This window comes from Medicago sativa, chromosome 8 (genome assembly GCF_051527215.1).
Source record: "Medicago sativa cultivar Bolivia chromosome 8, Bolivia_mono, whole genome shotgun sequence".
In the NCBI taxonomy this organism is placed as follows: Eukaryota; Viridiplantae; Streptophyta; class Magnoliopsida; order Fabales; family Fabaceae; genus Medicago; species Medicago sativa.
In genome coordinates, this window is record NC_140756.1 from 12,583,121 (window position 1) to 12,596,202 (window position 13,082).

General features: G+C 35.1%; 2 protein-coding genes and 2 pseudogenes across 3 annotated transcripts; all 4 read left to right on the forward strand.

Annotated features, from left to right (window-relative positions):
* LOC146897047 (NDR1/HIN1-like protein 13) lies at positions 1–844 on the forward strand. The gene has a single exon (XM_085734520.1). The coding sequence runs from the start codon at positions 20–22 to the stop codon at positions 698–700; it is 681 nt and encodes a 226-aa protein (XP_085590646.1). The 5' UTR covers positions 1–19; the 3' UTR covers positions 701–844.
* Positions 845–6,322: 5,478 nt separating this feature from the next.
* On the forward strand, positions 6,323–6,979 carry LOC146897048 (disease resistance protein RLM3 pseudogene; annotated as a pseudogene).
* An 886-nt stretch (positions 6,980–7,865) lies between these two features.
* LOC146897049 (disease resistance protein RUN1-like) lies at positions 7,866–8,648 on the forward strand. Its single transcript, XM_085736377.1, has one exon. The coding sequence runs from the start codon at positions 7,866–7,868 to the stop codon at positions 8,646–8,648; it is 783 nt and encodes a 260-aa protein (XP_085592503.1).
* A 146-nt stretch (positions 8,649–8,794) lies between these two features.
* Positions 8,795–12,124, forward strand: LOC146897050 (disease resistance-like protein DSC1; annotated as a pseudogene). The gene is made up of 3 exons (XR_015022304.1): positions 8,795–9,165; positions 9,505–11,256; positions 11,492–12,124. The product of XR_015022304.1 is annotated as a disease resistance-like protein DSC1 (transcript).
* The last annotated feature ends 958 nt before the right edge of the window (positions 12,125–13,082 follow it).

Sequence of the window (13,082 nt, forward strand, 5' to 3'; positions counted from 1 at the left end):
ACTCTCTCATTTCCAAAAAATGACAAACAATACCACCATCCACCCTCAAGCCAAAACCACTGCCAATGGCGGTGCAGCCACCGCCGTTAAACCCTCATTCCCGGCGACAAAAGCGCAAATCTACGGCGCCACCCGCCCAACCTACCGTCCCCAAACCCACCGTCACCGTAACAACCGTAACTGGTGTTGCACCATTTGTTGCTGGCTTCTCCTCATCCTCATCTTCATCCTCATCCTCCTCGGCGTTGCTGGCACCGTCGTCTACTTCCTCTACCATCCCCAACGTCCATCCTTCTCCGTCACCTCCCTTAAACTCACCTCCTCTGAATTTGACCTAACTCTTTCCACCACAAACCCTAACGAGAAAATAACATTTTCTTACCAACCCATCTCAGTTTCTCTTCTAGCCGGTGAACTCGACGTTGGTGACGGTGTTATTCCGTCGTTTGAGCATGGAACAAAGAATACTACGATGTTGAAAGCTTTGGTTGAGAGAAAGAGTGTGAAGAGGAAGTCATTGGAGTTGAAGATGAAGATGGAGACTAAGGTGGAGGCTAAGATGTGGGTTTTCAAGACTCCACGTGTTGGAATCAATGTGCTTTGTGACGGTATCAATGTCGCCGGCGAGAAAGTGGCGACGGCGGATGAGAAGTGTGCGGTGGATGTGAGGTTCAAGGTCTGGAAATGGACTCTTGGATGATCAGATTGTTATGTATGTGTGATATGTGTGTTGTTATGTTGTTTTTGATTTTTGATTTTCAAAGAGGCTTTTATTATTAATATTAATTAATTTTCTTGTTCATCATTATATTATTTATTGTATAATTCTGATTTTTATTTGGTATATTTTCTGAAATTTATTTTGTATTTCAATATTTTATTTTTCAAATTTTTTTGTAGATAAACAATCGTCTTGATCCCTAAATGATTCAAGCGTTGTGATACAAGTTTCTGGATTAATTACAATCATTAAAAGATTTTCAATTGTTAATTTCATTACTCAATTCAATTTAGTCTAAATAATTAAAGGACTTTTCTAACCTGTGCAATCTTGCACAGCTTAAGCTGCAATCAATGCACCTTTTTCTTTTTCTCTCTCTTATTAACCTTTATAGTCTTTTCTCTGTCATATTAATTAACAATTATTTTTTTCTTAAATGGATGATAGAAGGATTTCAATTCATACCCCAAAAAAGAAAAAAACAGAAATGCATTGAAAGAAAATGAGAAGATGAAGAATCAGTCATCTTTCAATTCCTTAAAAAAGCGAACATCACAATCCAATTTAGAATTGACGCCGGAAACACTTCCATTTGGATCATTCGTCTAGGAGGCGGAGGAAGCATATGAATGTTTCTGTTTTGTGGCAGAGAGGTAAGGACTCCCACGTAGGAGATCAGTCCCGACGTGACGAAGACCGTGATAAGGGATGGTGAATGGTCGGTAGCTTGATCAATTATAGATTGATACGTGGAGGTTTCCGTTTTCGGATTCGACGTTGCTGAAACTTGCTAGTGCAATGTTCATTAATGGGGGTGAATGTTACTGGGTCCAAGGGGCATAGTCTGCAGAATGCCGGTGAATGTTACTGTGTCCAAGGGCATAGTCTGCAGAATATGGGTGGTGGTAGAATTGTGCGGCTATGGTGATTGTGATTGCAGGGATGAAGATGATTTATTTTTATTTTTTTTTAGTAATCCTGAGAGTTCTTTTTTCCCGTAAATTAAAATTTTCTATCATCTATTTAAAAAAAAGTAAATGCTAATTAATTTGACCGAGACAAAAGTTAGAAGGCTTAATAAGCGAGAGAGAAAAGGTGCATTAATTATGGGCTTAAGCTGTGCAACATTGCACAGGTTAGAAAAATCCATAATTAAATATCCGATAATTATGCTGATGTGTTGTATAATTTAGCAATATCTGCTTATGTTTTCTTCCACGTTGGCAAGGAATGGAAATGAACATAACCCTTTCTCTGTATTTCTTCTTCCGTAATCCTCTCGAGCCAACTACCCATTCCTAAAATCTCACCTTATATGCACAACATTGGGGATGGAACAATAACAGTGGAATTGAACATTTCTATGGCGGGCAGTGGCGGATTTTGCCCAAATACTAACTTAATTTTTTTAGTGTAAATAATATCACTAACAACTACAATAATTAAGCACAACGTGTGCCAATTAGTATTTGTCGCTCCCCAAATATTTTGGACAAGATCCGCCACATTTAAAATAAACAAACAAACCAAGTGCAATTTCGAAAGAAAATTGCTAGTTATAGCGACAATATAACTAGCGAGGATTTCCCGAATTCATTTTTACTTAATACCTTTCATTAATTGTATGCCATGCCACCCATGTTTTCCGGAAACAACAAAATTCAATTGGCCAAGTGCTTTTCGGGATGGTCTCGGGATGATTTTGGTCGAGAGGAATAGCACTACTCATTTCGAAAAATGCAATTGTAATAGGGAAACAAACCAATCACACTTCTATCAATTTTGATTTCTAGGACGCAAGTTTCCCCAATTTTAAAGCAAGCAATATATAGTAATTTATACCAACATTGAACTGAATCAAATCGAATTGACAACCGACAACAAATTATAGAGAAAACTAACTTGAAGTAATTCGATTTGCAGAGAGTGAGAGAGACTCGAGGGATGTGCACTTGCAGCGAGAGATACAAAGAGATTCGGGTAAGAGAATGTGAAGCATCAGGAGAGACAAAGGCAAAGACATGTTTTGAGCTTGAGGGGACTAGAGAGATAAGAGAAGTCATATATGAGAGGTTGCGAGCGAATAGCGACTACGGGAGATGTGAGGCGAGAGACAGAGATAACTCACAAGGGAAGAGAGTGGGGGTGGGTGTGAGGTTGCGGGTGCAGAGAGAGAATACCTACTTAAATAGATGTTTTTTTTGTCATTTCCTCGCAATATTTTTTTAGTGGGGGAAGCCACGACTACCAGTCTCCCAATGAGAACTGCCTATGCAGGTGGGTTTTTACAACAAAAAATATATAGTTAAATAAGTAGATGTAATAGGTGGATGTTGCTTTCCAATTCAAATATGGTTTGAGAAAGCAAACAGAGTCTACAAAATAGTTAGATTGGGTAACTGTTTTGGACTACCCAAAAGTATAACCCGTCATAAATTACGACCCACTTACTCATAGGCCCAACAAGAAAATCATACCCTTAGGCATCATATCCTCTTCAACTAATAGTAATCTATAATGGCTCCCAATGTCTTGTAGCTCCTAACAAACATTCAATCTCACAATTAATGGGCACCTTCAATAACAGATGCCTCATTATTGCACCATTACTACATAAATGTCTCCTTGACCCTATATAAAGAGCTCTTGACAAGCTCACAAGGTATGTATCTCTCTATTCTCCACCTCAACTTTTGCTCATATACTGGTTTGGGTGTCGGAGCACCTGCAGGTACAACATCCCCCTTTCTACTCAACGGGGTTGCCACCACCACATCCTCGAAGAACCGCCATAAACGATTTGAGCACCTACTTCAGTCGATCCACCACCACTGTAAGTATCTTATCCTCTCCGGGGTAAATTCTTCTGAACACTGGTGCCGCATGTGGGAAATAGTCACTACTTGGCATATTGGAGATTGCAAGGCTATTCAGTTTTGATTGATGAAATTCAAATTGCTTATGAAAAAGGATAGATCAAGAGATCAAATACACATGGAAGATTGTCAAGGATTCGAGACATAACATGACACGTGTCGAAGACTTTTAGTTTGTGACTGTTATTTTCAGATTTTTCTTACTAAGTATATATAGTAGTCATGTATAGGAAATAAGGGTCACAAATCATTCACAAGAAACCTAAACACTCAAACTATCCATGCATGTTACAACGAGAAACGAGTCTTAGGAAAATGTATGTATGATTTGATGTACACGTTTTCTTCATTTCTTTAATCAAATGATTTTCTTTAAAGTTGTTTACCTTTACTTTTAAGTTTGTTTTTTTTTACTTATGGAATTATTTCGACCCAGTAGAAATAAGCAGTTAAATTCATCTTTTTTACATTCAAACTTATGAACATGATGAACATTCAAACATTTCTGAGCAATAATTGCACAAATATGTCATAGGATTTACTAGTTTGATCTTGCAAGTAATTAGTTTAAAACTAGCGATTGTTTAGCAAAAATACTGGTAAACAGTTGGTTATCTTAAAATCTAAAAGGGTCTGTCACTGTCCCTGGTTCATTGTACCTAAAACATGCTAAACTCTGTTTGCTTTAGTTACTGTTTTGTTTCTTAATCCGACGTGTCTCCGATGTATTGGGATGATAAGCTAAAAACAGTAGTGGTTAGAATTGGTTGTGAGTATGTTGTTGTTTAACAATTGACTGATGGTATTTTGAATTCATTACCATGTTGATGACCGGATTCAGTCGCTATAATGAAGAGCTAGATCCAGTGCAAAGGTCACACACTTCAAATTTTTTGTAATTTGGTTTCACATATGTTCACGGGTGTACTGGATAGTGCTATTACTGGTCGATCTAGTCTCAATTTGTTCACTCTAGTGAAGTTCCTCCGTGTCCTGTACTATCGGTTCTAATAGTAACAATCATTCTTGGGTGTTATCCATGCACAAAGCCCTTGACGGGAAGATGAAGTTGGAATTTTTTAATGGAACGATTCCTTTAGTCACTGATTCCTTTGATCATACGTTTCGAGCTTGGAATCGTTGCAACATGCTTATTCACTCATGGATTCTTTAATTAAGTTTCTCCTTCAGTTGCATAATCTATTATTTTCATGGAAAACACAGTTGATGTGTGGAATAATCTTAAAAAATGATTCACATAAGGTGTTTTGGTAAGAATTTATGAGCTTATGCAAGAAGCTTATGATGTACAGTAAGAATCAAAACATGTTACTACGTTTTACTCTGTGTTGAAAATTCTTGGAAAGAATTAGAGATCTATATTCCTATTCCAACTTGCAATTGCAGAGTTAGATCTATATATTCCTACTCCAAATTAACCTACTATGTGTTGATCACACTTTGCTTTATGCTATTATAATCGCATTGGTTCCAATGGGTATTTTTTTATGGCAAAGTCACAAATTTTGCTTATGGGTCCTCTCTCATATTCAATGAACAATACTTTTTCTATGGCATTATAACATGAGAGGCAAGGGAATTTTGCCCTAGTTCTTGACGATTCTTCACCCTTGATTAATTAATGTTGTTGATTCAAGAAAGTTAAAAGGGGAATAATCTGGTAAAAATTATGCACAAGGCTCGAATTTTAAGCCTAGAAATCGTGTTTCACACGAGGTATACTGGGCATACCATTGGAGTTGAACTTTCTTTTCCAATGTATTAAACGTCCCTGAATTCAAAGTTAACTTGCTTTCTATATCTAAACTGTGTATATCATTGGATTGTACAGTTGCATTTAACGGTTTTGATTCTGGAAAAGAATACATAGAAAATAATTGATTTTGGTGAAAAAAATGAAAGAATTATACTACCTACCACTTGCAAATAAGCCTGCCTCTTTCTCAAGTAAAACATACAATTTTCCTTTTTTAGATGGCTTCTCAAGTAAAAAAAATGAAAGAATTATGGTATTTTAGATTAGGACATTTATCTTCTTCTAGAATGGCTTCCCTACATTCTAATTTTCCTTTTTTTATAATGCTGATTCTAAGACAATATGTGATATGCTATTTTGCTAAACATAAAAAGTTTCCTTTTGATACAAGCTGTAACAAAGTTGAAAAGAAATAAACGCTTAGAGACATTAAGAGTGCGTTTGGATTGAGAGTTTAGAAGGAGAAGAGAAAAGATGACTTATTTTCCATTTTTAAATTACGAACAATATAAAATAGTTTTTTAAAATAAATTAAATACGATGTAAGTATTATATGATCGTTTGTCGTTATTTCAATTTTATATAAAACATTTTAAAAAGAAAAATAAATATTCCCTTCTTAAACCATTCATTCAAACACACCTACCTTAAGTATCTTCCAACTCCTTGCTAAACCATCTTGTGGCTGTAATCTGTAATCGTATACTGGTAAGTCTCAAGTCTTGGTCATATATGAGACAAATAAAAGTAAACGCCTGAGTTAAGAGAGTGTTCTAATTTTTCTTTTTTTTCCTCAAGCGTAGTGAAACGTACGGTGAGGTGAGTTTCAGAGAAACAGCCATTGAAGAAAAAAACAAAGGTGTAATTATGTAAAGGAGGGTCCACACGCTGTCACAAGAGTTTATCTCATTCTATTTATATGAACCCAGAATGAATGTGTAATCCTTCACAAGAAATATATCGCAATACATGCATGGTTATGGCTTCTTCTTCCTCTCACGACGCTTCTTTGAAGAAATACGATGTTTTCATCAGCTTTCGAGGCGAAGATACACGCGCTGGTTTCATAAGCCATCTTTTTAAAGCTTTGCGCCGAGACCATATCAGTACCTACATCGACAACATGATCGAAAAAGGAGATCAAGTTTGGGGAGAACTTGTGAAGGCAATGAAAGAATCCACTTTGTTTCTTGTCGTGTTCTCGGAGAACTACGCATCTTCAACATGGTGTTTGAACGAACTCGTTCAAATAATGGAGTGTTGTAACAAAAATGAAGATGACAATGTTATTGTTATTCCTGTGTTCTACCATGTTGATCCTTCACACGTGAGGAAGCAAACTGGGAGTTATGGCACTGCGATGGCTAAACACAAGAAGCAAGGCAACGACCATGAGATGCAAAACTGGAATACTGCTCTTTCTCAAGCAGCTAATTTGTCTGGTTTTCATTCAACCACATACAGGTTTTTTTTCAATCTTTGTATTAATTAAAATTAGATTTTGTCAGTCCACCCGTCGATTAATACCAATGTTTTAAAAATTAAATTGGAGATCGAACTAGTGAAACCTCTCGATCATGGTTCCGTAATTGAATTGAATAATTAGTTAATAAATATAAGTATATTGGTTTAATTCAAGCTATATATCTTATAGCCACACATATCCAATTTATATTATTTTTTAGTATGCCATATTGCTTTCTTTAAAAAAAAATGGTATGTCATATTGCTAAGATAATACAAAATATTTTACAGTGGTGTAATTTCTACAAAGAGTTATTAAAGTGGAGTAGCTGTAAAGGGAGTTACGCTTGGGGTAAATTGATTCCCTGCTATTTTCAGTAAAACATGTCACTAAATGTGAAATACAACAACAATCAATTTCTTCTTGATAGCTTTGCCACATAATACAATCATATACAATTTCAGAAATTAATATATGCAATTACGTATAGATGATATGATATCTAATTCACACCAAATTTTTTAAGATGAATATAAATAAAAGGAGCAGTGCTATATCTCTAGAAAGAGAGTATCACGATTTCTTCAAGAATAAAAAGCAGCCAATCATAATTCAGTGCTTGCCATAATAGGATGTTTTAATTTAAGAAGACTTAAGGAACAAGTCCACTTCGTTACATGTGTATTTTGAACATGCATACAAACGTAAGTGATTTGTGTGAATGTTTGAGTATCTAGTAAGTTTTGCCTAAGATTTTAATTTTAAGATTCAGATGAAGAACTGGTTTTTTACCTCTTTGGTTGGCATTCACATGATATATATTAACTATTATACAATTTTTTGCACCTGCATGCCAGGACTGAATCCGAATTAATTGAAGACATTACCAGAGCTGTATTAAGAAAATTAAATCAACAATGCGCAATTGATCTTACATGCAATTTCATACCTGATGAAAACTATTGGAGCATTCAATCTTTAATAAAATTTGATTCAACAGAAGTTCAAATAATTGGACTTTGGGGTATGGGAGGCATTGGTAAGACAACCCTTGCCACTGCTATGTTTCAAAAGGTCTCTTTCAAATATGATGGCAGTTGCTTCTTTGAAAAGGTGACAGAAGTATCAAAAAGTCATGGAATCAATTACACATGCAACAAACTTCTTTCTAAGTTACTAAAAGAAGATGTTGATATTGACACTCCCAAATTAATACCATCCATGATCAGAAGAAGACTCAAAAGCATGAAATCTTTCATCGTACTAGATGATGTACATAATTCAGAACTTTTGCAAAACTTGATTGGAGTGGGACATGGTTGGCTAGGATCTGGTACCACAGTCATTGTGACTGCTAGGGATAAGCATGTGCTGATGAGGGGAGGAATTGAAACAATTTATGAAGTTAAGAAGATGAACTCCCGAAATTCCCTCAGACTTTTTAGTTTGAATGCTTTTAACAAAGTCTCACCTGAGGATGGATATGTGGAGCTCTCAAAAAGAGCAATTGATTATGCCAGAGGAAACCCTTTAGCTTTGCAAGTATTGGGATCATTACTTAGTTGTAAAAGTGAAATAGAATGGGAATGTGCATTAGCTAAACTGAAAAAAATGCCAAACAACGAAATTGATTCTATATTTAGAATGAGTTTTAATGAATTGGATGAAACGGAGCAAAATATATTTTTGGATATTGCATGCTTTTTCAAAGGACAGGAAAGGAATAGCATAACAAAAATATTGAATGAGTGTGGATTCTTCGCTGATATAGGGAAGTCATCTTTTAGACAAGGCTCTTGTAAGGGTTGACTCTGAAAATTGCATACAAATGCATGGCTTAATACAGGAAATGGGAAAACAAATTGTTCGTGAAGAATCACTTAAGAATCCCGGACAACGCAGTAGATTATGTGATCATAAGGAAGTTATGTATTGAAAAATAATCGAGTAAGAGACCCTTCCTTGACATATGTTTTTTTATACAGTAAATGAAACTTACTACAAAAATACTAACATTGAGATTTATTTCCAGGGATCTGAGAAAGTTGAAGCCATATTTTTAGATGCTACTGAATACACACATTTAATTTTAAGACCCGATGCATTTGAAAAGATGGAAAATCTAAGGTTACTTGCTTTTCAAGACCGCAAAGGAGTTAAATCTATAAGCGTTCCACACGGTCTTGGTTTATTGCCAGAAAATCTGAGATATATTCTATGGGATGGCTATCCATTGAAAACTCTCCTTCCAACCTCCTGTCTTGAAATGCTTGTGGAGCTTTCCTTGAAAGAAAGCCATGTGGAAAAACTTTGGAATGGAGTAGTGGTAAGTATGATCCATGTATTTATTTTTATTTATTTTAAATTTTTTATATAAAAGCTTAATTGAACATTTCTTTTGGAATTTTTTTTCTTTTAATGTTTAAATATGCAAATCATCTTTGCAAATATCAAGAGTTTTGATTTCATACATGTAATTTTTTTTTAATCCATGCAAATATAAGTTTGTTTGCTTTTGATTCATGTTATATTGTTTTAGTCATTGCAAAATTGATCATTGTAATATGTAGATTATTTAATTTTAGTCCCTTAAAATAAAGAGTAAAATAAATACGAGAATGTTTAAATGTACTAACTTGTTTTGATGAATTGTATATTGTTACAGAATTTGCCCAAATTAGAGAAAATTGACCTGAGTCACTCCAAAAAGCTGATAGAGTGTCCAAATGTGTCTGGTTCCCCGAATCTTAAACATGTGAACCTTGGTTATTGTGGAAGCATGTCTGAAGTTGATTCATCAATTTTCCATCTCCAAAAGCTTGAATTTTTAAACCTGACTAGCTGTAGGTCACTTAAGAGCCTTTCCAGTAACACTTGTTCACCAGCCCTCTGTTTTTTGAATGCTATGGATTGCATCAATCTCAAAGAGTTCTCAGTCCCATTTGATTCCGTTTATGGTCTGCGTTTGTTATTATCAAGGTGGGATGAGAATGAACTTCCATCATCAATATTGCATACACAAAATATTGAACGCTTTATCTTTCCTATTAGTGATTGTCTTGTGGACCTTCCTGAAAACTTTTGCGATTACATTTTGCTTACTAGTCAACAGAATCGTGAAGATGACCCTTTCATTACCTTAGATAAAGTACTTTCTAGTCCTGCCTTCCTCACTTTAAAACACTTATACTTTTATAAAATTCCTTTGTTGTCTGAAATCCCAGACAATATCTCCTTACTATCATCATTAGAGAAATTGATGCTAATTCATATAGCCATTAAAAGCTTGCCTGAAACCATTAAGTATCTTCCCCGACTCAAAGAGGTTCAAGTTTACAACTGTAAATTGCTTCAATCTATTCCGACACTTCATCACTTCATTCCAATATTGGTTTGCTGGAATTGTGAATCTCTTGAGAAAGTTTAACTGCAAAAAATTGGATCCACATTCATACCAAACAGTTTTGAAAGATGCTATCCATTGGATTGAACTTGAAGCAAGAAAAAATTCAGAAAACGAAGATGCACACAATGATTTTATTAAGTACATGTTACCTGCTATGCCTGGCATGGAAAATTGGTTCCATTACTCTTCTACACAACTTTCTGTCACTCTTGAGCTTCCTTCTAATCTGTTGGGTTTGGCGTACTACATGGTTCTTTCTCAAGGCCATATGGGATATGATGTAGGTTTTGGATGTGAGTGCTACTTGGAAAATAGTACAGGTGAAATAATTTGTATAACAAGTTTCAAAAGACTCAACATCATAAAACATGATTGGACTTATACTTCAATCCACATGATGTCAGATCATTTGCTTTTATGGTATGATCCTCGAAGTTGCAAACAGATAATGGATGCAGTTGAACAAACAAAAGGCATTAGTGATGTGAACAGCACCAGTTACAATCCAAAGCTTACATTTACATTCTTTATTGATGAAACTCTATATGATGAAGTAGAAATAAAAGAGTGTGGATTTCGCTGGATTTATCAAGAGGAAACAGTTTCTTCGATAATTTCTAAATCACATGATGAAGAAGAAATTTTTCAATCCAATGATCATGAAGAAATAGTTTCTCCAACAAATGTTGAATCGGATGCTTTAGAAGACACAATTCCTCCAAGAAAGAAATTAAAGCTAGATATTGGTAAGATTGGAAAAGGCAACGTGGCACCATCAGGTGGCAAATCGTATTCTGTTAATGATCAAGGACAGGTTGCATCTAATGCTGAAATTAAGGGCATGAGAAAGAGTTGCAGAGTAAGAAAGCCCAACAGAATTTATGAGTGATTTGTTACTTAAAGAATTGGAAGAGAATTTATGTCACTTAGTACTTGAAGCTTTTGTACTTCTGGAATTTGAATCTTCTCTCTGCTGTCAAACCTAGAACTAGATGAAACATAATAGTCGAGGTACATAATCTTCCTAGCACTCATTATACTGATAACTTGGGGACTAAATTTAATTTACAGTTTCTGATCCATTTTAAATCACCTCTTTTTAATTTTATTACTGATGAGTAATCCTAATTTCATGTATGTATTCGGTTGTTGTGGCTTGTCTTTTTCTTTTTTAACTTTCAGCCATATTAAAATAACCTCACCATTTACTTTCTTATTTGATCAAAACAACAAAATAAATAAACAGAAGCTGCTAAGAAGCGTGGTTCAAAAAACAAAAAACAAGTTCATAGGAAGCAAACAACAAAGGAAAATCCGCGGAGGAAAAGGCCGAACATCCACATAGAGCATGAGACAAATTTTGTGGAAGTCTAAACAAAGTTTATGGGGCCTTTAACAATGCTTTTGATACAAGTTTCACAAATTCAGTTTCTGTGTAAATTTGAATTCTTTGATTTCATTCTCTAAACCATCAGATGTTTAATTTGGCCGATGAAGAAGACGTGTGTTGTGCCATCAAGGCATTTTGGAAGGCTCGAAATGCTCGAAACGAGGCTTTAGCTTTAAAGAAGAAGCAAGAGTTTGAGGCTAATAATTAGAGGGCTAAGAGAAAGAGAAAGAAGATGTAAGAGCAGTTACTAAAGCACTCTCAATAGGAAGTTGGAATCATGTGTGCCAGTGGGTTATTCTATGGGTAGCTTATGTTGTTGGCCAGAGAATTGTATTCTCTCTGTGTAGGAGCTTGACTCTATGGTGTAGAAAGACTATAACTTTGGTGGTTAGGTGCTACGTTTTTTTTTTTGTGTGTATTCTGGTGTTGGATTTAAGTTCTTCGATCTGTATCAAATATTATTCTAATGTTTTGATTTCATTGAGCAAATTTTTATTTGTCTATCTGTGATTTTTTTTCATCAAATTTTGTGCTGTTTAAAACTTATAAAACATTATATTTTTATCATATCAGAATGTATCTATTCCCCTTTTAATTCCTAACACGTTTCGCGACATTACTCAGGGCTGAACATGAGTTGATCAAAGATATTTTTAAAGTAGTTTTACAAAAACTAAATTACAAGTACACAAGTGAACTTAGATAGCTTTTCGTTCGAGATAAAAAATATTTCCAGAGTTGATACAAAACAAGTTTAAATTATTGGAGGTAGATGTTTTTTAGAAATGTGACAGAAGAATCAGAAAGGCATGGACTCAATTACAAGGAAGATGATGGTCTTGATAGGCCACTAAAAGTACCTATTATTGCTATGTGAAGACTAAGAAATATGAAAGGTTTTGTTGTACTAGATGGTGTGAATACTTCAAAACTTCTAGAAAACTTGGTTGGAATCGGGTGCGAGTGTAGTCATTGAAACGGCTAGAGATAAATATTAGGAAAATAGAGAAATGATTCTTATTGATTGAAATGAATGATTACAAAGTATTTATATACAAAAATGAAGGTGTATCATAAGGAAACATAAGCTAGCAAGTAGTAAACTATTGTTGCTTGAGCGCCAAGTTATCTTGTTCCTTTGCCTTCTTTCCTTCATTCTCTGCATACTCTGATATCCCCCCACAAGATGGAAGCTGATAGATGTCTTTCAGTTCCATCTTGGACAAGAAGCAAGAAAAATGCTTAGGAAGCAGAGACTTAGTGAAGAAGTCAGCTAATTGCTCCTGAGAAGAAACTGAAAGCAGTTTCAGAATGCCATGTTGAAGCTTCTCTCTGACTATGTGACAGTCAATCTCAAGATGCTTGGTTCTCTCATGAAAGACTGGATTAGCTGCAATGTGAAGAGCACTCTGATTGTCACAATAGAGAACATGCAGTTTGGAGCATG